This window comes from Nerophis ophidion, linkage group LG17 (assembly GCF_033978795.1).
Source record: "Nerophis ophidion isolate RoL-2023_Sa linkage group LG17, RoL_Noph_v1.0, whole genome shotgun sequence".
Lineage (NCBI taxonomy): Eukaryota > Metazoa > Chordata > Actinopteri > Syngnathiformes > Syngnathidae > Nerophis > Nerophis ophidion.
The window spans coordinates 18,875,993-18,901,355 of NC_084627.1; the positions used below are offsets into that span (position 1 = coordinate 18,875,993).

A 25,363-nucleotide genomic window follows, 5' to 3' on the forward strand; every position below is an offset into this window, starting at 1 on the left:
AAAAAAATCCAGGAATTCACATTGTAGGAATTTTAAAGAATTTATTTGTAAATTATGGTGGAAAACCAGTATTTGGTTAACCATTCAAAGCTCTCACTGATGGAAGGAGGTTTTGGCTCAAAATCTCACGATACATGGCCCCATTCATTCTTTCCTTAACACGGATCAATCGTCCTGTCCCCTTAGCAGAAAAACAGCCCCAAAGCATGATGTTTCCACCCCCATGTTTCACAGTAGGTATGGTGTTCTTGGGATGCAACTCAGTATTCTTCTTCCTCCAAACACGACGAGTTGAGTTTATACCAAAACGTTCTATTTTGGTTTCATCTGACCACATGACATTCTCCCAATCCTCTGTTGTATCATCCATGTATCCATTTTGGTATAACAGTGACGTGCGGTGAGGTTCATGGCTGGTGAGGCACTGACTTCATCACAGTCAAATTTATAAACATGTGAACCCTAAAGAGTATCTTATTCACCATTTGATTGGCAGCAGTTAACGGGTTATGTTTAAAAGATCCTACCAGCATTCTTTACACATACAAACTGTAGCACACAAAAAAACACATTTAATAAAAAAAAAAAAACTTTATTATGGTCTTACCTTTACTTATAAATGAAGTCAATGCGCCGCTCCTTCTGAACAAAAGCATGGATAACTTGTTTATAGAAGTCTTCCTAATCTTTCTTCAGTTTTAAAAGTCTCCCTGTTTTGATGGAGATCACTGTGCTGAAGCACACCTTTTAGCTCCGGCGTTGGTCTTCCTTTAACTATTACCTCCTACTTCCATTGAAAGTCCAGTTTAGAAAACAGTTTTTTTTATTTAAGTAATCCTCCGTGTTAAAAGTCCAGGGGAGAGGAAAAAATAAATGATCGCTACCACTGCACTTGACTTGCTAACTGTAGCTTGTTTGCACTTCTTCTGCAGCAGAGTAATCGCAAGAATGATCCCTGGGATCACTAGCGCCCTTTACCACCAGGAGGCGGGAAAACAGGTGCCTTTGCAGCCGTTTTATAATTGCCCAGCACAAGAAATACGTTACACACATACAGTTATTGACAAAATACACTGTACATTATATACCTCAGCTAACTAAACTATGGAAATGTATAATATAATTCATATAGCAAAATGGTCTCACTGCACAGCAACCAGCAGTTAGCCGAGTCATTGCGCAATCCATGTAGACTGTTTAACAGCCCTCTGCAGTCTGAATGACCCTCCGCGGCTGCAGGCCTTTCACACAATAGTGTTTGAAGCGACGTGTGTGAATTGGTCATGAATTTCCAGCTCTGGGCAGCAGAGGCGCTGCCAAGTATAGACTAAACACTCACACACTTTCAAGTCCCCTCTTGGCAAACGTTGAGAAAATGCACAAAAATATTTTAGGCATGTTTTTAGCTTGATTTAAGGCATGACCAAAAGGGGACCTGAAGGCAAAAGTTGAGAAAATGCACAAAAATATTTTAGACACGTTTTTAGCTTGATTTAAGGCATGACCAAGAGGGGACCTGAAAAAGTTCCACTCTTGGCTCGGAGGTCCCCTATCCGTGAAGGTGTTACGACGCCATGTTCCCCTGTTGGATAGTTAGGCAAGTGCAGTGACATTTCTGCATCAATCACTTGTTTATTTGGTTATGGTTTAAGTTTATTTCAAACATGCTATATAGATGGGCAAAACTCTAGTTTGATCAGATTTGAATGAATTTATTTTAGGAGCAAAATGCAATTAAAGGGTTGAAATCCCCTAGTTTTTTGTTTTTTCAGTCGCACGATCTATTTTTAGGCGCATTTGCGAGTAAATTTGTCGAACTGTACAGCACTTAAAAATTATCAAACATAGCTCCTACGTCTGTAGATGATGGACAGACAGTGCTGTATATACAGTGGGGCAAAAAAGTATTTAGTGCAAGTTCTCCCACTTAAAATGATAACAGAGGTCTGTAATTGTCATCATAGGTACACTTCAACTGTGAGAGACAGAATGTGAAAAAATCCATGAATTCACATTTTAAAGAATTTGTAAATTATGGTGGAAAATAAGTATTTGGTCAACCATTCAAAGCTCTCACTGATGGGAGGAGGTTTTGGCTCAAAATCTCACGATACATGCCCCCATTCTGATATATACGTCACTGTATATATACATATCCAGTTATTTTGCAAGTAAAGTTGCCCCAACAATGTTGTCATTGTGGCTTTTTGAGTGAGTTGTATTTAAAGCTTTTACATCTATAAGTTATATATCTAAGAATAGCAACAACAGAACTTGTTATTTTGGATATTGCCAGAGAACAATTTAGCACGGTATATAGGACAGAGGCCCAGAAATCCTAAGTTTGTCTGAGATACAACCAGAGGTGGGTAGAGTAGCCAGAAATTGTACTCAAGTAAGAGTACAGTTACTTTAGAGATTTATTACTCAAGTAAAAGTAAGGAGTAGTTAGTCACCCAAATATTTACTTGAGTAAAAGTAAAAAGTATGTTGTGAAAAAACTACTCAAGTACTGAGTAACTGATGAGTAACCTGATTACGGCAAAAAATAATGCACAAAAACATAAAAATAGCAATGAACAAATTCAGAGGCAGGAATATCTCTTAAGCAACTAAAACAATATTATATATTAAATAATAGTACATTAAAATAAAATGAAAAAAATGGCACATTGAGCCACAATAACTTAACAGCACCATAGCCTCAGTAGGAATTCATTGATTTGATTGATTGATTAAAACATGTATTATTAGATTGCACAGTACAGTACATATTCCGTACAATTGATCACTAAATGGTAACACCCCAATAAGTTTTTCAACGTTTATCAATTACTTAATAAATGACCAAGTCGAGGTGATCTACCTCATATATACATATACATACACACACATCATATACATACACACACATATCATATATATATATATATATACATATATATGTATATATATGTATATTATATATATATATATATATATATATACATATATACATTTATATATACAGTGTATAATTTATATTTATTTATTTTGCCGTTTTTGTTGACATGTTAAAGGTGTTTTAATGAATATACATGCATGTTTAACATATAGATTCCTATCTTTCATGAAGACAAGAATATAAGTTGGTGTATTACCTGATTCTGATGACTTGCAATGATTGGAATCAGACGTTCACGTTTTCAAATGGAGGAGAAAAAAGTTTCTCTTTTCTGTCTAATACCACATGAAAGTCGTTGGTTTTTGGCATCTTATTTGTCCAGCTTCCATATTAGTTTTTATACACTTTACAAGAAATACATTGGCGGCAAACTCCGTAGCTTGCTAGCTTGTTTGCGCTGGCTTTCGGAGACTCTTATTTTGTTAGCGCAGGCGTGATGGAGCGGCACTTTTATTGTGAAGATAGGAACTGTGCGATCAGTCTTTAGGTTTATGACGGGAAGTACGGTTGAAATAAAAAGTGTCTTTTTTCCTTTACACTTTTGATTGATAAATTGAAACTTTTATTAGATTGCACAGTACAGTACATAATCCGTACAATTGACCGCTAAATGGTAACAACCGAATACGTTTTTTAACTTGTTTAAGTCGGGTCATGTGACCGCCTGGCTCTGTTTGATTGGTCCAACGTCACCAGTGACTGCATGTGATTGGTGAAACGCAGGCATGCGTAGATTCTACTTTGAAGCTCTGTCATTAACCAAAACAAACATTAACAGATCGATAAAAAAAAGTAGCGAGTAGCGAGCTGAATGTAGATAAATGGAACGGAGTAAAAGTAGCGTTTCTTCTCTATAAATATACTCAAGTAAAAGTAAAAGTATGTTGCATAAAAACTACTTGTAGAAGTACAATTTATCCCAAAAGTTACTCAAGTAAATGTAACGGAGTAAATGTAACGCGTTACTACCCACCTCTGGATACAACGGACAAGTCAGCTATAGGATGGCTTAATTTCACAAAAGACATGAACACAAATTTCTAAACTTAGTAAGGTTTTTGTTTTTTTACAACTACAAACTTGTGTGGTTAGTCTACTGCTAAAGGAATGCATTTTATCTGTTGATTTACATAACGCAACTTTTTTGTATGTAATGACAGAGGTCCACTGTTGGCTATTAGAAAATGACACAAGTGCCTTCTTAGATAGCCTGGAGCGACATTCACACTTCTGGTTTTATGAATGGAGGAAATAAAAAATATATTGTAATGAAAAGATAGTAACTCAAGTAAATCTCAACTAATGTAATAATTATTCGTCCAACACAATGTTAATATGTTTTTGTAACAGAATCTAAACGGTCAGCTTTAATGGATTGCTTAACCATTGTCAAGTATGACACTGTATTAAATAAAGGGCTACACAAAAGGCAAGAAAGTAGTAAGTACTTTAGAATTTAAAAAATGCAGGTAAAGGAAAAAAAAACACCAAGCTGTAATCAGGAAAATAACATATTAAAAAATGTAAACAAGTCTGGTCATTTAAAAAAAAAAAAGACTTTTAGACAAGGGGTGTCAAACTCAAATACAGAGTGCGCCAAAATTTTAAACGGAACAAATCCGGGGGCCAAGGTTGAACAAATTAACCTTTTAATAGGGACCCAAACAAGTTTTGCGTTAAATATTGAACAAGCAAGGCTTATATAACTTTAGTGACATGCAAAATCCAGTGTCAAATAATAATAAAAAAAAATATCAATGGCATATCAAATAAAATAAAAATAAAAATGTTATGCCTTTTTTTCTATTTGCAATCTTCTGAGGTAAATATCAATTTTTTTTTCAACAGGCTAATAAGTTTGAAAATATAATAATGAATGAACCAAATATTCAAGCCTTGAAGTAGCAAGAAAAAATGCATGAATAAAACGTTAATTATTGGTCAGTTTGCTGGAAGTTTCCAGGAATACTTAGTGCTGCAAGGGGTTCTGGGTATTTGTTCTGTTGTGTTACGGTGCGGATGTTCACCCGAAATGTGTTTGTCATTCTTGTTTGGTGTGGGTTCACAGTGTGGCGCATATTTGTAACAGTGCTAAAGTTGTTTATACGGCCACCCTCAGTGTGACCTGTATGGCTGTTGACCAAGTATGCCTTCGATTCACTTGTGCGTGTGTGTTTTTACAAGCCACAAATATGTGACACGCTGTTAGTATGGAGGAAAAGCGGACGTGACGACAGGTTGTAGAGAAGGCTAAAGGCAGTGCTTTAAATGCATGCCCCCAATATAGTTGTCCAGGTGGAAATCGGTAGAAATTCGGGAGAATGGTTGCCCCGGGAGATTTTCGGGAGGGGCACTGAACTTCGGGAGTCTACCGGGAAAATAAGGAGGGTTGGCAAGTATGAGTATTAGCGGTGAATGCGGTGTTACAGCGGCACCGACGCTGTATAACACCGGCAGGCCAGCTCTAATGCTTAATTGATATTGCCTCAAGGGCCAAATTAAATTACACGGCGGGCCAGAGTTTGACACCCCTGGACTAGACCTTTAAAATAGTTCAATCCCCAAAATGTACCTTTATCTTCCATCTAACAGTGATTTCCATACATTTTACAATGTGCGTCAGTCCCCAATCTACATCTAAAGAAATGCATTAGAATTGTTGATTTCCATCAAAGAAAATGGTCAATCAATAAATAAATGTTTATTTATATAGGCCTAAATCACTAGTGTCTCAAAGGGCTGCACAAACCACAACAACATCCTCGGTAGAGCCCACATAAGGGCAAGGAAAACTCACCCCAGTGGGACGTCAGTGACGATGACTATGAGAAACCTTGGAGAGGACCGCATATGTAGGCAACACCCCCCCTCAGGGGACCGAAAGCAATGGATGTCGAGCGGGTCTAACATGATACTGTGAAAGTTCAATCCATGGTGGATCCAACACAAAAGAAAATGGTCAACACTTATACTGTATGGAATGACAGGGGTCCACTGTCATAGTGCAAGCTCCCAGTATTCAGCAGTTAATTTAGATTATTGGTCTTCTATTGGCACAAGTTCCTCTTTATAGACATTATTTTGTTGTACATGAAGTATTTCACTGCTTTCCAGTCTCTTCCACTATCCCTTAGCCTCGGATTTCCAATCAAGAATCTTTGACAGTCAGTTTTTCCAGGGATCTTCATTTGCTTCAGAAAGTCCTTGAAATGATGTTCAACAGCTTGTCTCTCGGTCTTTGACAAAAGTATTCTGGGTTTCGCTATAAATAAATTGAGAAAGTAATTAATGGATAAAGGCAAATGACAATTCTTGTAATTCTCTAGATAGCAATATTATCTCCATGGAACACCATGATATTTTGTTAACAAGTTAAAATATGAAGGTGTTCCATGGAGATAATATTCTGTAGGTCAAAATAACGCACCCACTGGACTTGATTTTTGAATGTCTCCAATTGCTTGTCTTGAGGTAGCAGCCAATTCATCAGAATGTCCATCCTTTCCTGAAAAAGTAAAAAAAACAAAGTGATTTAATAATTTAGAACAGGGGTCACCAACCTTTTTGAAACCAAGAGCTACTTCTTGGGTACTGATTAATGTGAAGGGCTCCCAGTTTGATACACACTTAAATAAATTGCCAGAAATAGCCAATTTGCTCAATTTACCTTTAATAAATATATATATATAAAAATGGGTATTTCTGTCTGTCATTCCGTCATACATTTTTCCTTTTACGGAAGATTTTTTGTAGAGAATAAATGAAGAAAAAAACCACTTAATTGAACTGTTTAAAAGAGGACAAAACACACAAAAAAAATAATTTTGAAACAGTTTCTTCAATTTCGACTCTTTAAAATTCAACCAAAAAATAAATTAAAAAATGAACTAGCTAATTCAAATATTTTTGAAAAAATTTAAAATTTATATTTATGAATCATCATTAGTAATTTTTCCTGATTAAGATTGATTTTAGAATTTTGATATCATGTTTTAAATAGGTTAAAATCCAATCTGCACTTTGTTAGAATATATAACAAATTGGACCAAGCAATATTTCTAACAAAGACAAATAATTTCTTCAAGATTTTCCAGAATTTTTTTTTAAAAGAAATTCAAAAGACTTTCAAAAAAATATTGAAATTTGATTCTACAGATTTTCTAGATTTGCCAAAATAATTTTTATGAATTTTAATCATACTAAGTTTGAAGAAATATTTAACAAATATTCTTTAGCAAAAAAACAGAAGCTAAAATGAAGAATTAAATTAAAATGTATTTATTCTTTACAATAAAACAAAAAACTTGAACATTGATTTAAATTGTCAGGAAAGAAGAGGAAGGAATTTAAAAAGGTAAAATGTATGTGTTTAAAAATCCTAAAATCATTTTTAAGGCTGTATTTTTTCTCTAAAATTGTCTTTCTGAAAGTTATAACAAAGTAAAAAAATTAATGAATTTATTTAAACAAGTGAAGACCAAGTCTTTAAAATATTTTGTTGGATGTTCAAATTCTGAGTTTTGTCTCTCTTAGAATTAAAAATGTCAAGCAAATAGAGACCAGCTTGCTAATAAATAAGTAAAATTTAAAAAATAGAGGCAGCTCACTGGTAAGTGCTGCTATTTGAGCTAATTTTAGAACAGGCCAGCGGACGACTCATCTGGTCCTTACGGGCACCACGTTGGTGACCACTGGTCTAGAGTCACAATACAGTGTCTATATGTATTAATATAACTGGTGTAAAATCTTACCTTCTTGACTTGTGGCAGTCTGCTCAGATTGGACATCCTCTGCATCCAAGTCGCTGAACTCCTCTTCAGCTGCATTTAAACATTTCAATTAATGTGTGCACATAAGCAAGTAATTTTTCTACACAGTATAAAGCCTTTACTTTGTTCAATAAAATGCGTAACATTTCTTGAAATGCTGTACTTACAGTTGTTTGGGGTAATGTCTTCCAGGGATTGTCCCTTGAATTTTCCCATTCCATCTTGCAGGGCATAAAGAATTCTGGTAACTTTAGCAATTTGAAGGGTTTCTTCAATATCATGACCCATGAATGTTGCTAGTTGGTCAAGTTTGTGAGCTTGAAGGTTCAGGAGCTGTGACACTGTCGCTACATGCTCGCGTAGTTTTGTTGATGTGATGTTTTCTGGATGTTGAGCTCCACAGCTTTCGGAATATCGCTTTAAGCTTTCACTACCACGAATGTTCTCCAGAGATCCATAATATGGGCGGGCAAAAATGTAAGGGTTGCTTGGGGAAATTCCAACCTCATCTCTTGTTTTTATCAGAAGTTCCACGGACTCGTGTACGTTCGTTGGAAACAGCACTGGTACCTTGCGGCCTCTTTTCCCCGGATTTCCACCCCGATGAGATTGTGGCACAATTTCTTCTCACATGGTGACAGGCTCTTTAGAATTTCATCATGCATACCGCTTTTGTTTCTCAGCAGGTATGTCTGTACTTCCATTCTTGAAACATCTCCTTCGCGATGTCGATTAAATAAAATCAGCTGTGTCAGGGTGACTCGCGAGAGCTCACTCCAGGAGCTTTTTGATGGATGGTCAACGAGAGCCTTTTTGTTCAACTCTTCAAGGGATTTTAAATGATCCTGGAGCTTTTTGATGTCTTCGGATAGAGGCAACGTTTGGGGGCTGTTCCATTTCTTCTGGTACAGGGTTTTCAGTGCCTTGGATGACACATGTGTTGTCCATTCTAGTTCAATTAATTTGATGAACTGTTCCGCCCTTCCATTTAAGGCATTGTCCTCTTGACGCAGAACCTGTCCTTGCACAATATGCGACACCTTCACAAGGGATTGGCGCAGTCTCAAAGCTGTTGAGGGAACTGAGAATCTGTTCGCTAAGGCATCAAACCCAGTCATATTTTTTACAGCCTGAAGTACTGTGTTGAACTTTCCTGGGTTGATCAAGTCCTTCAAAAAGATAACGTCTTTGTCAATTTTTCGAGCCGACAAAACCAATCTGGCTAGTTCCCTCATCTTGTTCCTGATGTCTGCCCAATGACGTCGAACTTCTCCATTTTTGAGGAACAATCTTTCTCCCAGTGAAAGAATCAGGTCATCAGATTTCACCACTTGTGTAACAATGTCATATGTCATGTCCTGAAGAATTTCTTTGAGTCCGGTAGAAATTGTTGTGTCCAAGGGCAACATCAGGGAAGAACTTGCCTGAACTTTTCTTTTCACCGGTCTATCGTTTTTCACTTGCAGTTTGCAACGCTTATGATGTCTCTTGAGGTCAGTTCTGACATACATAGCGAAGCAAAACTTGCAAGGCAGATAGTCTGTTGCTGAGGAAAGATAGGTTGCTTGTCTTTTTGGTATTATTAGTCCATTCCCAGAGGATAGCACTGAACAGTTATGGTGGTAATTCCCCATATTTCGTATTTTCTCCAGCAGAAGACTGTGCTGTGTGGAACCTTGCCTGTGTGCGAGTGCCTTAGCTACTTCAACCTTATCAGCGTGCTTTTGCTTCAGATGTCTTGAGAGCTTCGCAAACGGCTTCTCACAGTAAAGGCAGTAATTCTTCTTGTCATATATCCGCTGGTGTTCCTTGTTTGAGGACATTTTCACGTTGATATGACGTTGTTGAGGGTTACTTCCATGAACAGTTTTATCCATTTTTGAAGATGGTTTTCTTGTGCGTGTTACTTTTTCGTCTTCTTCATCTGATGTTTCCAGAGAAAGGGAAACATGTGGCTCAGTTGTCTGAAAAAAAAAAAGAGAAAGTATTATTTAATAAAATATAATAAACTAATGCCTGCGTTACCAGTTTGTACAAAATTTTCATGTACAGGTGAACCTCGAAATTTTTTTTACATTTTGCAAAAGTTCATATATTTCAGTAATTAAAATTGCAGTGAAACTAATATATAGCAGGGGTCACCACCTTTTTTGAAACCAAGAGCTACTTCTTGGGTACTGATTAATGCGAAGGGCTACCAGTGTGATACACACTTAAATTGCCAGAAATGGCCAATTTACCTTATAAATAAATCTATATATATATTTAAAAAAAAAAAAAAGAGTATTTCTGTCTGTCACCCCGTCGTACATTTATTTCCTTTTACAGAAGGTTTTTTTGTAGAGAACAAATGATGAAAAAAAAAACAACTTAATTGAACGGTTTAAAAGGAGAAACCGAAAAAAAATTACAATTACATTTTGAAACAGTTTATCTTCAATTTCGACTCTTTAAAAGTCAAAATTCAAACGAAGAAAAATTGAGAAAAACTAGCTAATTCGAATCTTTTTGAAAAATTCAAAAAAATTTATGGAACATTAGTATTTTTTCCTGATTAAGATTAATTTTTAATTTTAATTTTAAAATTAAAATCCATTTTTCACTTTGATATAATATATAACAAATTGGACCAAGCTATATTTCTAACAAAGACAAATTATTTCTTCTACATTTTCCAGAACAAAATTCTAAAAGAAATTCCCAAGACTTTTTAATAAGATTGAAATGTGATTCCACAGATTTTCTAGATTTGCCAGAATATTTTTTTTTATTTTAATCATAATAAGTTTGAATAAATATTTCACAAATATTCTTTATCGAAAAAAACAGAAGGTAAAATGAAGAATTGAATTTTAAAAATTATTATTTTTTTACAATAAAATAAAATAAAAAAAATAAACATTTAAATTTTCAGCAAAGAAGAGGAAGGAATTTTAAAAAGGTATAAATGTGTTTAAAAATCCTAAAATCATTTTTAACGTTGTATTTTTTTCCTCTAAAATTGTCTGAAAGTTATAAGAAGCAAAGTAAAAAAATGAATTTATTCAAACAAGTGAAGACCAAGTCTTTAAAATATTTTCTTGGATTTTCAAATTCTATGAGTTTTGTCTCTGAGTAAAAATTTCAAGCAAAAAGACCAGTTTGCTAGTAAATAAATACAATTAAAAAAATAGAGGCAGCTCACTGGTAAGTGCTGCTATTTGAGCTATTTTTAGAACAGGCCAGCGGGCTACTCATCTGGTCCTTAAGGGCGACCTGGTGCCCGCGGGCACAGTGTTGGTGACCCCTGTTATATAGACTCATTACATGCAAAGTGAGATATTTTAAGCCTTTGTTATAATTTTGATGATTATGGCTTACAGCTTATGCAAACCCCAAACAGAAATGTTGGACCTATTTTGCCTTACCTTACTGAATTACTGATAGCATCCATGCCACGCCGCATTGAGGCATCAATTCATGCCCAAACCAAGTACTGAGTACATACAGTATGCATGATTATACTTTTCAGATATAAATCCTTTCAGTGATTTTATGTAATTATTCTAATTTTCTGAGATTTTGAAATTGGGGTTTTCATAAGCTGTCATAATCAAAATTATCATCATCATCATCATTTCACAAAGATATCATATATGTATTTAACCCCCTCTTACACTTGTACCCTAATAAAACCAACAATTACCATTTCACACACAGATAATTCCTCTTCAGTGGGAGATGATGATTCTTTAAGGTCACTGCTAGTGATCTCTAGCTGATCGCTGAGAATACTCTCTGAGATGTCTATCTCATCTGGTGTTTGGGGACCGCAATTTGCTGCAATGGTCCTGTCCTGTAACACAAAAAACAGCTTATGAGTCTACACATAATTTCCTGATGTGTGGACTCTTTTTCTGATTGTTTCCATTCCTGCCATTTTTGCTGTTGATCATGAAAAAAAAAAAAAAAAGTGAGATTTTCTTTAGTGGCACCATTTCAGTACATATTACTGATCAGAGGTGGGTAGTAACGCACTACATTTACATCTACTTGAGTAACTTTTGGTGTAAATTGTACTTCTAAGAGTAGTTTTAATGCAACATACTTTTACTTGAGTATATTTATAGAGAAGAAACGCTACTTTTACTCCGCTCCATTTATCTACATTCAGCTCGCTACCGATTGTTATTGATCTGTTAATGCACGCTTTGTTTTGTCAGACCGACCTTCAAAGTAGGCTCCATCACATGCCTGCGTTTCACCAATCAAATGCAGTCACTGGTAACGTTTGACTCCGTTTCACCAATCAAATGCAGTTACTGGTGGCGTTTGACTCTGTTTCACCAATCAAACAGAGCCAGGTGGTCACATGATTAACTGCACATTTTTATTTTTAATAAACCTTTATTTATAAATGTCAACATTTACAAACAGTTGAAAATAAGTACAAAAACCGTACAAAACAGCGTCAGGGTTTGTAAATTCAAAGTAACTAAAATAGAATGCAAAATATAGATATATATAAAAAATAAACAAAGTGCAAAGCCATAGGCTCACTCAATCTCAGTAAATAACTTAATTTTGGAACACATCATCGTTTTCACAGCTTTTTGGTTGTTAGAGGTAGAGTGTTTTAATGTAGAGTTCTAAATCTTTTTTTAAAAGGCAAAAAACAGGTCGGGTATTGAGAAACTTACAATTATGAATATAACATAGCCAATAGTAGAATGAGGTTGCAAAGGTAAAATACATCTAAAACATTTTTTTCAATACACTGTATAACCAAATATATATTTAGTATTGTTTTAGTTGCTTAAGACAGTGGTCCCAACCTTTTTGTATCCGCGGAACGGTCAACGCTTAATAATTTGTCATGAAAAAGGGACGTTTTCATGGTTGGTGCACTAATTGTAAGTGTATATTGTGTTTATGTTGATTTAATTTAAAAAAAATAAAATAAGCCAGTGGTTGGGGACCACTGGCTTAAGAGATAGTCCTGGCTCTGAATTTGTTCATTGCTATTTTTATGTTTGTGCATTACTTGTTGCCGCCATCATTAAACAAACAGGTAACTCAGTACTTGAGTAGATTTTTTCACAACATACTTTTCACTTTTACTCAAGTAAATATTTGGGTGACTACTCCTTACTTTTACTTGAGTAATAAATCTCTAAACAGTACTCTTGAGTACAATTTCTGGCTACTTTACCCACCTCTGTAACTGTCAAATGGTGAAAAGTCCCTCTCCCAACTCCTATACACATACTTCTCACCTACTTAGGGCCCACCTGAAAATCTATTCAAATTAACCACCTCACACTTTTCCACTAAAGCACTGATTCATCAGCCCATGAGATCATTAGGTTGGATGAGGATCAGATGGCACATCTCATTAGGCTGATAGTGGAGGACTTTGCTTTGCTGATCCTTGCTGTGTTCCTTAAAGATTTGGTCAAAATATGTTGATATCACATTTATGGTTTAATATAGGTGTAGACAACATGGATCTTTTCACTGTAATATCACTCTTCTGGATATTTAATTAAATGAACACTCTTCACAAATAAATGATACAAATGGGACATTAGATTTTGACTAATCTAGAAAAAAACAAAGCATTACTACATGTTAATTTACAGCCCAAAACAGGAACAATCCTTGTTTTCAGACTGTAAATAATCTTGACAATACCTAAAGTCTCTTAAAAAAAAAAGTACTTACATTTTTATTCTTGTGGCCAGACATGTTTGTTGTTCCAGTGAAATTAGACACGCGTGTGAAACCTGTAAAGACATAATAGGGTCTGTTATTTTCACAGAAGTGATTAAAATATACCTTTTCCAATCCATCTATATTTTATTAATGTGAACAATTAACGCATAGTATTAAGTAGTAGTTGTCTGTGCACTTACATGTGATAGCTTGAAGGCATTCTTCAATAGTAGGACGTTCTTCAAATGTTCTACTCAGCATTCTTGAAATAATGCCCTTTTGGCCCATCAGTCTTTCTTCACATTGAAGAGTAAAGTTGCCTTTTCTCACATTTTGAGATAGCCCTACTGGGTCACTGGAGTAGGGTGTTGTGGTTTGATAGGGATGTTGCCCATCAGTCAGGATATAATGCACCAAGCACCCTGCTACCTAAAATGCAATGGATTTATTATATATAATGATGCAAATAAGACATTTCTTTGCAAATACATTTTAGCAATTTACTGGCCAAACTGTGCACAATCAATAATAACATTATGAATATTAACATGAACAATTTTAATATGCCATAATTGAGTGTGGGGATAATGGATTAAAAAAATACCAGGGGTGTGGGAAAAAGAATCGATTCAAATCGAATACATTGTGCGATTCAGAATAGATTCTCTTTTTTTTTTTTAAATATTCTTCCTCCCACTTCCAAAGACATGCACCTAGGTTGATTGGCAACACTAAAAATTGGCCCTGGTGTGTGAATGTTGTCTGTCTATCTGTGTTGGCCCTGCGATGAGGTGGCGACTTGTCCAGGGTGTTCCCCGCCTTCCGCCCGATTGTAGCTGAGATAGGCGCCGGCGCCCCCCGCGACCCCAAAAGGGAATAAGCGGTAGAAAATGGATGGATGGATAAATGGGTTGTACTTGTATAGCGCTTTTCTACCTTCAAGGTACTCAAAGCGCTTTGACACTACTTCCACATTTACCCATTCACACACACATTCACACACTGATGGAGGGAGCTGCCATGCAAGGCGCCAACCAGCACCCATCAGGAGCAAGGGTGAAGTGTCTTGCTCAGGACACAACGGACGCGACGAGGTTGGTACTAGGGGGGAATTGAACCAGGGACGCTCGGGTTGCGCACGGCCACTCTCCCCACTGCGCCACGCCGTCCCTAAATGGATGGATTTTTTTTATTCATTAATCCAACAAACCACTACACAGCAATGCCATAACAATGCAATTCAATTCCAAAACCAAACCTGACCCAGCAAAACTCAGAACTGCAATAAACAGAGCAATTGAGAGGAGACACAAACACGACACAGAACAAACCAAAAGTAGTGAAACAAAAATAAATAACAGTATCAAAATTTGTTATAATTTCAGCATAGCAGTGATTAAAAATCCCTCATTGACATTGTTAAACATTTATAAAAATAAAAAAAAGAATAGTGTCAGTGGCTTATCTCATAAGCTTGACACACTGTGTGCAATATTTTCACAAAAATAAGTCACTTTTGGTTCGTTTAATAGTTAAAACAAATTTACATTATTGCAATCAGTTGATAAAACATTGTCCTTTACAATTATAAAAGCTTTTTAAAAAATATTTACTACTCTGCTAGCATGTCAGCAGACTGGGGTAGATCCTGCTGAAATCTTATTGAATACAGAATCGTTTTGAAATGGGAAAAATATCGATTTTGAATCGAGAATCACGTTGAATCGAAAAAAAAGCGATATATTATCGAATCGTGACCCCATGAATCGATATTGAATCGAATCGTGAGACACCCAAATATTCGCAGCCCTAGAAAATACCACCATAATGTACATTTAAATCGATATTTTCAAGCCCAACTTACTTGTATATCTGATTCCTTCTTGTACTTGCATTGAATGCCTCCAACATCCTCATAACTAGACCAAGAAAATGATCCAGCCAATGGGGTTTGTGCAAGATTTAGTTTTCTGCTTGCTCCAAAGTCAGTGATATACAGTTTGTCGTTGATATCTGGAAAAAAAAAATCCCTATTCATATACCAATTGCAACAACATCCACACGATTACAGCATGACATTATTAAATAAACGTATGTTACAAGATAATTCATCCAAAAAGTTTCATTTACCAAACAACATGTTTTCAGGCTTCAGGTCTCTGTGCAAAATCCCATGTGAGTGGAGTTCCTGAAGTCCCAGCATTAACTCCTGGCAGATTCCCAGTCTTCGCTCCTCAGTCAGGCTCTGTCTCTCTGGAAAATCTTTGTTTTCAATCAGTTCCATGAGACTGTATTCACAGAGAGGGGAGACAAAATAGGCGAAGTAAGCATCTGTGAACACAGCAATTGGTTGCAAAAGATGTTCTGCCTTTAAATTTTCTGAACACAGGAAGTACGCCATTTCCAGTTCTTTTTTGGAAATATGTTTGGCAACTCGTTTCACTGCAACGAGGCGGTTCTTAAAGAGTCCTGGGAAAATCTCAGCAGCATTGCATCCATTCGCAATCTTCATTTCCACGTTGAAAACAAGGTCGTCGATTTTCATCATGCCGGGCTTGGAGTCAAGATTTTTAAATGCTGTCTTCCATCGAGATTCCTTGAAAATGCAAAAAAAAAAAAACAAGTGTGAGAGCGCATATAAAGAAAAACAATTTCATCTATCTTTACCTTTTGAGTGTGCTCCTCACAGGAGGAAGTACTGGTTTTCTGAAACAGATGTCATGTATGGCATTAAATCAATCATTTTAAATATGCAAAGTTCCCATGATATGTACAATTTTAATACCGGGTATAAACTTGACTGAAAAGATTGGGTAGATTATCAGATTACAGTCTTATTTTATGGTCCACTAATAAAGGCCACTCTACCTTTTAGGTGTCAACAGTACACTTAGAAGTATTATTGTGTCAGGACTTTGACTTGGATTTGAATTGCTTCTTCGATGCAGAGAATATTTGGGACGAGCCAGGAGTGAACGTGAGTACTAGAGATGCGCGGATAGGCAATTATATCATTCGACACCGCATCACTAAAGTCGTCATCCACCCGAACCAACATTTTATCAGAACCGCAACCACCCATTGTTATATATCACCACTAAAAGAGCTAGATTGACCCGTATCACAAAGTAAAGAAGGCAATGGGAGCTGCCAACGTTCTCGCGAATATCCGATGGTGATCATTCAGATAACGGGAATAAGGGCGTGCTGTGAAGCCATTGCCTTTGACACCTTCAACAACATGTACGAACCGTTTGCCAGTCCAGCAACATGCTGTATGCAGCTCACGCAAACACACGTACAAGATTGAACGGCATACTGGGTGATAGAGTACACTAATGGTTGTGATATAAACAATTTCAACACTCTTACTAATATGCGCCACACTGAAGCCACATCAAACAAGAATGACAAACACATTTCGGGAGAACATCCTCACAGTAACACAACATAAACGCAACACAACAAATACCCAGAATCCTTTGCATCCATGACACATCCTGAATATACTTTACACCCCCGCGCCCCCAACCCCGCCCACCTTGCCGATGCATGGGGGGGGGGGTCGTTTGCTGCTAGTGGGGTGTATAATATAGTAAGGAATTCTCATGGATGCAAAGGATTCTGGGTATTTGTTGTGTTGTGTTTATGTTGTGTTACTGTAGAAGCCACATACAACATATTGCTGGACTTGCAAGTAAATTGTACATGTTGTAGAAGGCGTCAAAGGCAAAGGCTTCATAGCACGCCCTAATACTTAACTGGGTGACTGCCGGCAGACATTCTTAAGAATGTTTACGTCAACTAATGTCTTCTTCGCTTTGTGACACGGGTCCAAAATGGCTCTTTGAACGGTAAAGGTTACCGATCTCTGAACCATACATATATATGTATATCATATATTTCCAAATGGTTCAACCGCCACCCGCCCAGATCTATTTAAAATCTATTTTTTCGTCATGTCACCCGCACGGCCCACGGTTTATCCGCGGACTCCGGATGAGACCTCAAACCGCGCATTTCTAGTGAGTACATATTTAAATTATTTACACTTTACAATACAAAAACAGGAAAACAAACTAGACTATACTCAAAAACAAAAACAGCACAATGGCATGGCTGTATACAAATAAACTAAAGATACTATCGATGGCACAAAGCGAAACAAAAACTTGCACTGAGGCATAAATATAAAACGTCTTACGTGGCGTGGTCAAACAATAAACAGCGTGGCAAGGCATGAAGGTCGGCAAGGAAAGGTAGGCGCGTGGTCATGAGGGTTCAATACAAAGTCCGGTAGGTAGGTAACGTTCCCAGGCCGAGGAACAGAAAACAAATGGCTTAAATATTAGCTGTGGTAATTGGAAACAGGTGTGAGAGCTGAGGACCGGGGCGTGACTAGGAGACCAGGTGGAAATTAATGGGTTACTATGGAAACAAATAAAACCAGGAAGGGCAAAACAGGAAACAAAAGTCCAAAAAACAAAACATAACATGATCAAACATAAAACCTGATTCACAGGCATGACATAATGCCAGTTTACAAAGCATATGTCTTTAATATCCTTATCACAAACTTAAAAAAGGAAATTCCTGAAATTAATGCTGGGTAGCAAAATGTTTAAATATAAATAAACATACATGTCTCCATTGACAGTTGGGGTCTCCGTAGTCGTAGACAACTTCTTCTCCTGCATTTATTTTTTTCACTGCAAATGCACACAGATGTGGGCTTTTCTGCTCATCCAATATCTGTAGGTCAGATAAGCATGAACAAAAATAATCTGAATACCAAATTTTACGACGTGTAACAGTAAATGTTTACATAGTGTGATTAAAACAATCCAAAATCAAAGACAGGGTGACAAAGACAGAGTGTTACTCACTATTTTAATTTTGCTATTTGGATTGATGTGATTGCCATTGATGAATCTTCCAAGTCTTGCTGTACTTTTAGTCCCATCAACACTGTACAGAGAAATACATTTTTTAAAGTTTAGAAATATTATTAAACATAGTTTAAAGGCCTACTGAAGTGAGATTTTCTTATTTAAACGGGGATAGCAGGTCCATTCTTTGTGTCATACTTGATCATTTCGCGATATTGCCATATTTTTGCTGAAAGGATTTAGTAGAGAACATCGACGATAAAGTTCGCAACTTTTGGTAGCCAACAGAAAAGCCCTGCCTTTACTGGATGTCGCAGACAATGACGTCACCCGTTGATGGCTCCTCACATCCTCACAATTTTTTTACAAAAATAGCTATTCGGATCGAGAAAACGACAAATTCCCCATTAATTTGAGCAAGGATGAAAGATTCATGTTTGAGGAGATTGATAGCGACGGACTACAAAAAAAAAAAAAAATCTAGTTAAGAAAAAAAAACGCGATTGCATTGGGACGGATTCAGATGTTTTAGACACAATTACTAGGATCATGCTGGGAAATCCCTTATCTTTCTATTGTGTTGCTAGTGTTTTAGTGAGTTTAATAGTACCTGATAGTCGGAGGGGTGTATCCACGGGTGTGTTGACGCCAGTGTCACAGGGAAGTCGACGGCAGCTGTACGGACGGCACAAGCTCAGCTGATCTCCGGTAAGTGGCGACTTTTTACCACAATTTTCTCACCGAAAACTGCTGGTTGACATTTGGTCGGGACCCATGTTCGCTTGACCGCTCTGATCCATAGTAAAGTTTCACCTCTGGGAATTTTAAACAAGGAATCACCGTGTGTTTGTGTGGCTAAAGGCTAAAGCTTCCCAACTCCATCTTTCTAATTTGACTTCTCCATTATTTATTGAACAAATTGCAAAAGATTCAGCGACACAGATCCCCAAAATACTGTGTAATTATGCCGTTAAAGCAGACGACTTTTAGCTGTGTGTGTTTGTGTGTGCAGCGCTCATATTTCCTAACAGTCCGTGACGTCACGCGTACAAATCAGCTTTCCACGACGTTTTCAACAGGACACTTCGCGGGAAATTTCAAATTTTAATTTAGTAAACTAAAAAGGCCGTATTGGCATGTGTTGCAATGTTAATATTTCATCATTGATATATAAACTATCAGACTGCGTGGTCGGTAGAAGTGGGTTTCAGTAGGCCTTTAATCATCTGTAGTTAGAAGTGATCATTTCAATTCCCTTACCAAAAAGTATTTCCTTCAAAGGAGTAGAAATACACAAAGGCTGCATCTGCATCCGGGTACTCTTTCAACAGGGTCTCTCCTTCCAAGCCAGTGGTGTGTCTTCCAACATACTCAAGCAAGAATTCTCCAGCCTCAATGTCCTTAGTGGCAATAACTCCATAACCTGAAAACATAATTAAAAGGTTTTAGTTATTTATTCATAAATAGTACAATATAATTATGAAATACACTTTCCTGGCATATTAATTATTAGAAAAGCAACTAAGTTTCTTTCCTGAGTTACATACAGATTTTAAACAGAGAATCTAACAGTCTTATCTCAGAACATACCTTTCTCCTCATTGATTAATTTCTTCTGGAAATTGTCTTTATCTTTTCCAGATGCAATGAAATGCAAGGCTTCCTTTTCCGGACAAATTATTTCGGCGCTCATCTTTCTCTGAAATAATTTATAATCAAAGATGAATGAAAAACATGATAACTTGGGAAATTTGTCAAAGGATATGATATTTTTGCAAATATTTAATCAACCAAGAAATACATGGTGAATTGTAAAAATGTGGAACTTACCTCTCACAATGGCCTCATCGATGTAGAAAAAAGTGGTCTCCTGGAAAAGTGGTCTATTTACTACTTCTACTACTTTTTTCCCCCCCAAAATGGCCAGAATATATACACAATCTCAACTAGCTATCTGGACAGCGATTGGTTCTTAGGATCAGACAATAATTGCTCACTAATGCTGGCATAGTCATGCAAATTGTCTCTGGCAATGTAACTGCAAACAGGTCCACCTCCAGTTTTAGTCCAGAACAGGGGTCACCAACCTTTTTGAAACCAAGAGCTACTTCTTGGGTACTGATTAATGCAAAGGTGTACCAGTTTGATACACACTTAAATAAATTGCCAGAAATAGCCAATTTGCTCAATTTACCTTTAATAAATAAATCTGTATATATGAAATTAAATGGGCATTTCTGTCTGTCATTCCGTTGCACATTTTTTTTCCTTTTACGGAAGGTTTTTTATAGAGAATGAATGATGCAAAAAACACTTGATTGAACGGTTTAAAAGAGGACAAAACACGAAAAAAAATAAAATTAAATTTTGAAACATAGTTTATCTTCAATTTCGACTCTTTAAAATTCAAAATTCAAACGAAAAAAATGGAGAAAAACTAGCTAATAGTACTGGTAATTTGAAAAAATTAAAAATTTGAAAAAAAAAAATTCTTTTATAGAACATCATTAGTAATTTTTCCTAAATAAGATTAATTTTAGAATTTTGATGACATGTTTTAAATGGGTTGAAATCCACTTTAAAATAAAATTTAAATTTGATTCTACAGATTTTCTACATTTGAATTTTAATCATAATAAGAAATATTTCACAAACATTCTTTGTCGGAAAAACAGAAGCTGAAATGAAGAATTAAATTAAAATGTGTTTATTATTCTTTACAATAATAAAAAAAAATACTTGAACATTGATTTAAATTTTCAGGAAAGAAGAGGAAGGAATTTAAAAGGTAAAAAGGTATATGTGTTTAAAAATCCTAAAATAATTTTTAAGGTTGTATTTTTTCTCTAAAATTGTCTTTCTGAAAGTTATAAGAAGCAAAGTAAAAAAAATAATTAATTTATTTAAACAAGTGAAGACCAAGTTTTTAAAATATTTTGTTGGATTTTCAAATTCTATTGGAGTTTTGTCACTCTTAGAATTAATAATGTCAAGAAAAGCAAGACAAGCTTGCTAGTAAATAAAAAAAAAAAATAGAAGCAGCTCACTGGTAAGCGCTGCTATTTGTGCTATTTTTAGAACAGGCCAGCGGGCGACTCATCTGGTCCTTACGGGCTACCTGGTGCCACCGTGTTGGTGACCCCTGGTCTAGAAACTATCAAACTAGCAGGTTTATTGATTTGAATTCTAATAAATTGCTAAAGACTAATTTAACTATCGAGATAAAGTATGATTTTGTTACCATACCATTTTGTTTCTAATTACCACATTATATACCGCTTTTAGAGGGGGGGAATGTGGAATGAATTTACATACTTTTTGCTACTTAGTCAGACTTGTGTTGGAGGCATCACGGTGGAAGAGGGGTTAGTGCGTCTGCCTCACTATACAAAGGTCCTGAGTAGTCCGGTTCAATCCCGGGCTTCCTCCCACGTCGCGGAATGATGACGCGTACGCGTGACGTCACGTAATGTCAGGAAATATTAGCAGGTGCACCACTGGCGGCTAAAAGTCGTCTGCTTTAACCGCATAATTATACAGTATATTGGACATCTGTGTTGCTGAATCTTTTGCAATTTGTTCATTTAATAATGGAGACTATAAAGAAGAATGCTGTTGGTGGATTGCAGCTGTCTTTAGCACCAAGACACAGCCGGTGTTTCTTGGTTTGTTGTGAAGCTTTAACACAGAGCGGTCAAGCGAACATGTTTTCTCTACGTCAACCAGCATGTTTTTGGATGGGGAAATTGTGATATATATCTTATCGGAGACATCAGTGGATTATTCGTCGTCCTGCAGTAGCTGTTTAAAAGACAGCTGTGAGCTTGGCTCCTCGGCTTCTCTCTGAGACACTGCGTGTTCACCGCAGCCATCCGACCTCGAGGTATGTCTTTACAATCTTTAAAATCTCACTAAAACACTATTAAAACAATAAGCAGATAAGGTATCTTCCAGAATTATCCTAGTAAATGTGTCTAATTACATCTGAAACGCTCACACTGCCTTCACTATCAATATCCTAATTCACAAATCTTTCATCCTCGCTCAATTTAATGGGGAAATTGTCGCTTTCTCTGTCTGAATTGCTCTTACTGCTGGTGGCTCCCATTATAAACAATGTGAATATGTGTGGAGCCCTGCAACTTGTGACGTCACACGCTTATACTTCCGGTAAAGGCAGGGCTTTTCTATTAGCGACCAAAAGTTGCGAACTTTATCGCCGATGTTCTCTACTAAATCCTTTCAGCAAAAATACTGCAATATCGCAAAATGATCAAGTATGACACATAGAATGGACCTGCTATCCCCGTTTAAATAAGAAAATCTCATTTCAGTAGGCCTTTAAATTATCATTCATGTCTCTATGATAATTTCATTGTATGTTATTGTGCATGCTGCAATAATGTGTTCCTTGCATTCATAAGACACCACGCACTTCAAATATCCTAACTTTAAAGGCCTACTGAAATGAGATTTTCTTATTTAAACGGGGATAGCAGGTCCATTCACGTCACAAGTGTGATGACTCCTCACATATTCACATTATTTTTAATGGGAGCCTCCAACAAAAAGAGCTGTTCGGATCGAGAAAACGACAATTTCCCCATTAATTTGAGCGAGGATGAAAGATTCGTGTTTGAGGATATTGATAGCGACGGATTAGAAAAAAAAAAATAAAAAAAATAAAAAAGTTTGAAAAAAAACAAAAAACGCTATTGCATTGGGAAGGATTCCGATGTTTTGAGAGACATTTACTAGGATAATTCTGGGAATTTCATTATCTTTCTATTGTGTTGCTAGTGTTTTAGTGAGTTTAATAGTACCTGACAGTCGGAGGTGTGTCTCCATGGGTGTCTTGACGCGCAGTGTCTCAGGGGAGTCGACGGCAGCTATGGATGGCACAAGCGTAGCTTTTCTCTGGTAAGAACTGACTTTAACCACAAATTTCTCACCGAAAACTGCTGGTTGACATTTGGTCAGGATCCATGTTGGCTTGACCGCTCTGATCCATAGGAAAGTTTCACCTCCAGGAATTTTAAACAAGGAATCACCGTGTGTTTGTGTGGCTAAAGGCTAAAGCTTCCCAACTCCATCTTTCTACTGTGACTTCTCCAATATTAATTGAACAAATTGCTAAAGATTCAGCAACACAGATCTCCAACATACTGTGTAATTATGCCGTTAAAGCAGACTACTTTTAGCTGTGTGTGTGTGTGCAGCGCTCATATTTCCTTAAAACCTGTGACGTCTTGCATACGCGTCATCATTACACGACGTTTTCAAGACGAAACTCCCGGGAAATTTAAAATTGTAATTTAGTAAACTAAATAGGCCGTATTGGCATGTGTTGCAATGTTAATATCTCATCATTGATATATAAACTATCAGACTGCGTGGTCGGTAGTAGTGGGTTTCAGTAGGCCTTTAAGGTTAAATTGTGGCGAGTGCTGCCTATGAGAAGTGACTTAGAGTGGGGGAGGGGTGTTGCTCTCTGCACATCACTCTGTGACAGCCTGTGCCAGTCTGATCATCTGCAGTGTGGGGGATGGTTACCTGGAGTTGACGATAGTCGTTAGGCCTTTCTACAGTGAGTTCCAAGGTTGATAACTTCTAAAAGCCGAGCTGTTGTATCCAACTCAGACCGACTCGACTCAGGTATGCTTGATTGTGCATGTCCTCTAAAAAAACCTAACCTAACCTATCCCATAACCCCGGAGAGTCGTTCGGGGCACCACATACGATCCGTTGACCAGCTCTCCCCACCCCTCCCTGTCCTCAGCAGCTCTCATTGCCTCAGTGAGTTTCAGGTGAGTCCATTCTCCGATGTTATCTTCCCATCTTTCCTTTTGTCTCCCTCGTCTCCTGCCACCTTGTACGGTGCCTTGCAGGATGTGTTTTGCAAGTCCTGAGGATCTGGTGATGTGTCCTTACCACCTCAGTTCCCGCTTTATGACCGTGGTGAGCAGGTCATCATGCGGGCCGATGGCTTGGCTGATCTTTTGCCGTGATCTTCGTTTGTGACATGTTGGGTGTAGGAGATCAATCAATGTTTATTTATATAGCCCTAAATCACAAATGTCTCGAAGGACTGTACAAACCACTACGAATACGACATCCTCGGAAGAACCCACATAAGGGCAAAGAAAACTCACACCCAGTGGGCAAGGAGAACTCACACAGTGGGACGCCAGTGACAATGATGACTATGAGAACCTTGGAGAGGACCTCATATGTGAGATACCCATGAGTCTTCTGTGGCATCTCATCTCCATGTTCTGAATTCTGTTCTGCAGCTCTGCTGTAAGGCATACTTGCCAACGTTGAGACCTCCGAATTCGGGAGATGGGGAGGTGTTGAGGTGGAGCGGGTAGTGGGGGGTGTATATATTTTGAAGTATTTCTATATCCGTTCGGCCACCGTGTTCAATGGAGAAGTCTGATCTACAAAATTTGCAGGCAGCATACCCCGTCCCCTTCGAGCTGTCCTGGATGAACTGAAATGATTTGTTTCCAATCATTGTGGGACTTGCAAGCGTACTTCTTCTTCTTACTCGTCGTCGCCATGACTCTTCTTCGTTCTTCTGCTTCGTCTCGGTTATATTTTTGGACATTACGATTTTCCATAGTTTTGAAGCAATGCATGAAAGGGATCCGGATGTTGTGTGTCAGTGTATTAACGTGCCGGCTGAAATAAACACACGCTGAGAAATGGCTCCGTGCCGGCCTACTTTATGGGTTATAGATAAACCTATGGATAACGGTGATACATATAATAGTCTCCTTTTCAGGTGAGAGAGGACGCTAAAGGCAGTGCCTTTAAGGCACGCCCCAATATTGTTGTACGGGTGGAAATCGGGAGAAATTTGGGAGAATGGTTGCCCCGGGAGGTTTTGGGGAGGGGCACTGAAATTCGGGAGTCCATCCATACATCTATTTTCTACCGCTTGTCCCTTTTGGGGTCGCAGGGGTTGCTGGAGCCTATTTCAGCTGCATTCGGGCGGAAGGCGGAGGAGTACACCCTGGACAAGTTGCCCCCTCATCGCAGGGCCTAAACAGATAGACAGACAT

At 37.3% G+C, this 25,363-nt stretch overlaps 1 protein-coding gene across 1 annotated transcript; it reads right to left on the reverse strand.

Annotated features, from left to right (window-relative positions):
- Positions 1-5,632: 5,632 nt before the first annotated feature.
- LOC133536588 (uncharacterized) lies at positions 5,633-19,977 on the reverse strand. Its single transcript, XM_061877223.1, has 14 exons — positions 19,887-19,977; positions 19,557-19,719; positions 18,294-18,375; positions 18,049-18,159; positions 16,075-16,113; positions 15,538-16,003; positions 15,272-15,420; positions 13,608-13,836; positions 13,417-13,478; positions 11,399-11,548; positions 7,881-9,677; positions 7,696-7,764; positions 6,372-6,449; positions 5,633-6,206 (listed from the first exon to the last, which is right to left on the reverse strand). The coding sequence occupies exons 6-11, from the start codon at positions 15,953-15,955 to the stop codon at positions 8,235-8,237; spliced, it is 2,451 nt and encodes an 816-aa protein (XP_061733207.1). The 5' UTR covers positions 15,956-16,003; positions 16,075-16,113; positions 18,049-18,159; positions 18,294-18,375; positions 19,557-19,719; positions 19,887-19,977; the 3' UTR covers positions 5,633-6,206; positions 6,372-6,449; positions 7,696-7,764; positions 7,881-8,234.
- Between the last annotated feature and the right edge of the window lie 5,386 nt (positions 19,978-25,363).

Excerpts from the sequence above, each read along its gene's own strand:
- LOC133536588 (XM_061877223.1), bottom strand. The coding sequence starts at position 15,955 with ATGATGAAAATCGACGACCTTGTTTTCAACGTGGAAATGAAGATTGCG. Across the intron at positions 15,421-15,537 it reads GCCTGAAAACATGTTGTTTG|ATATCAACGACAAACTGTAT; the intron begins GTAAATGAAACT and ends TTTTTTTTCCAG. Across the intron at positions 13,837-15,271 it reads AGAAGGAATCAGATATACAA|GTAGCAGGGTGCTTGGTGCA; the intron begins GTAAGTTGGGCT and ends ATTGCATTTTAG.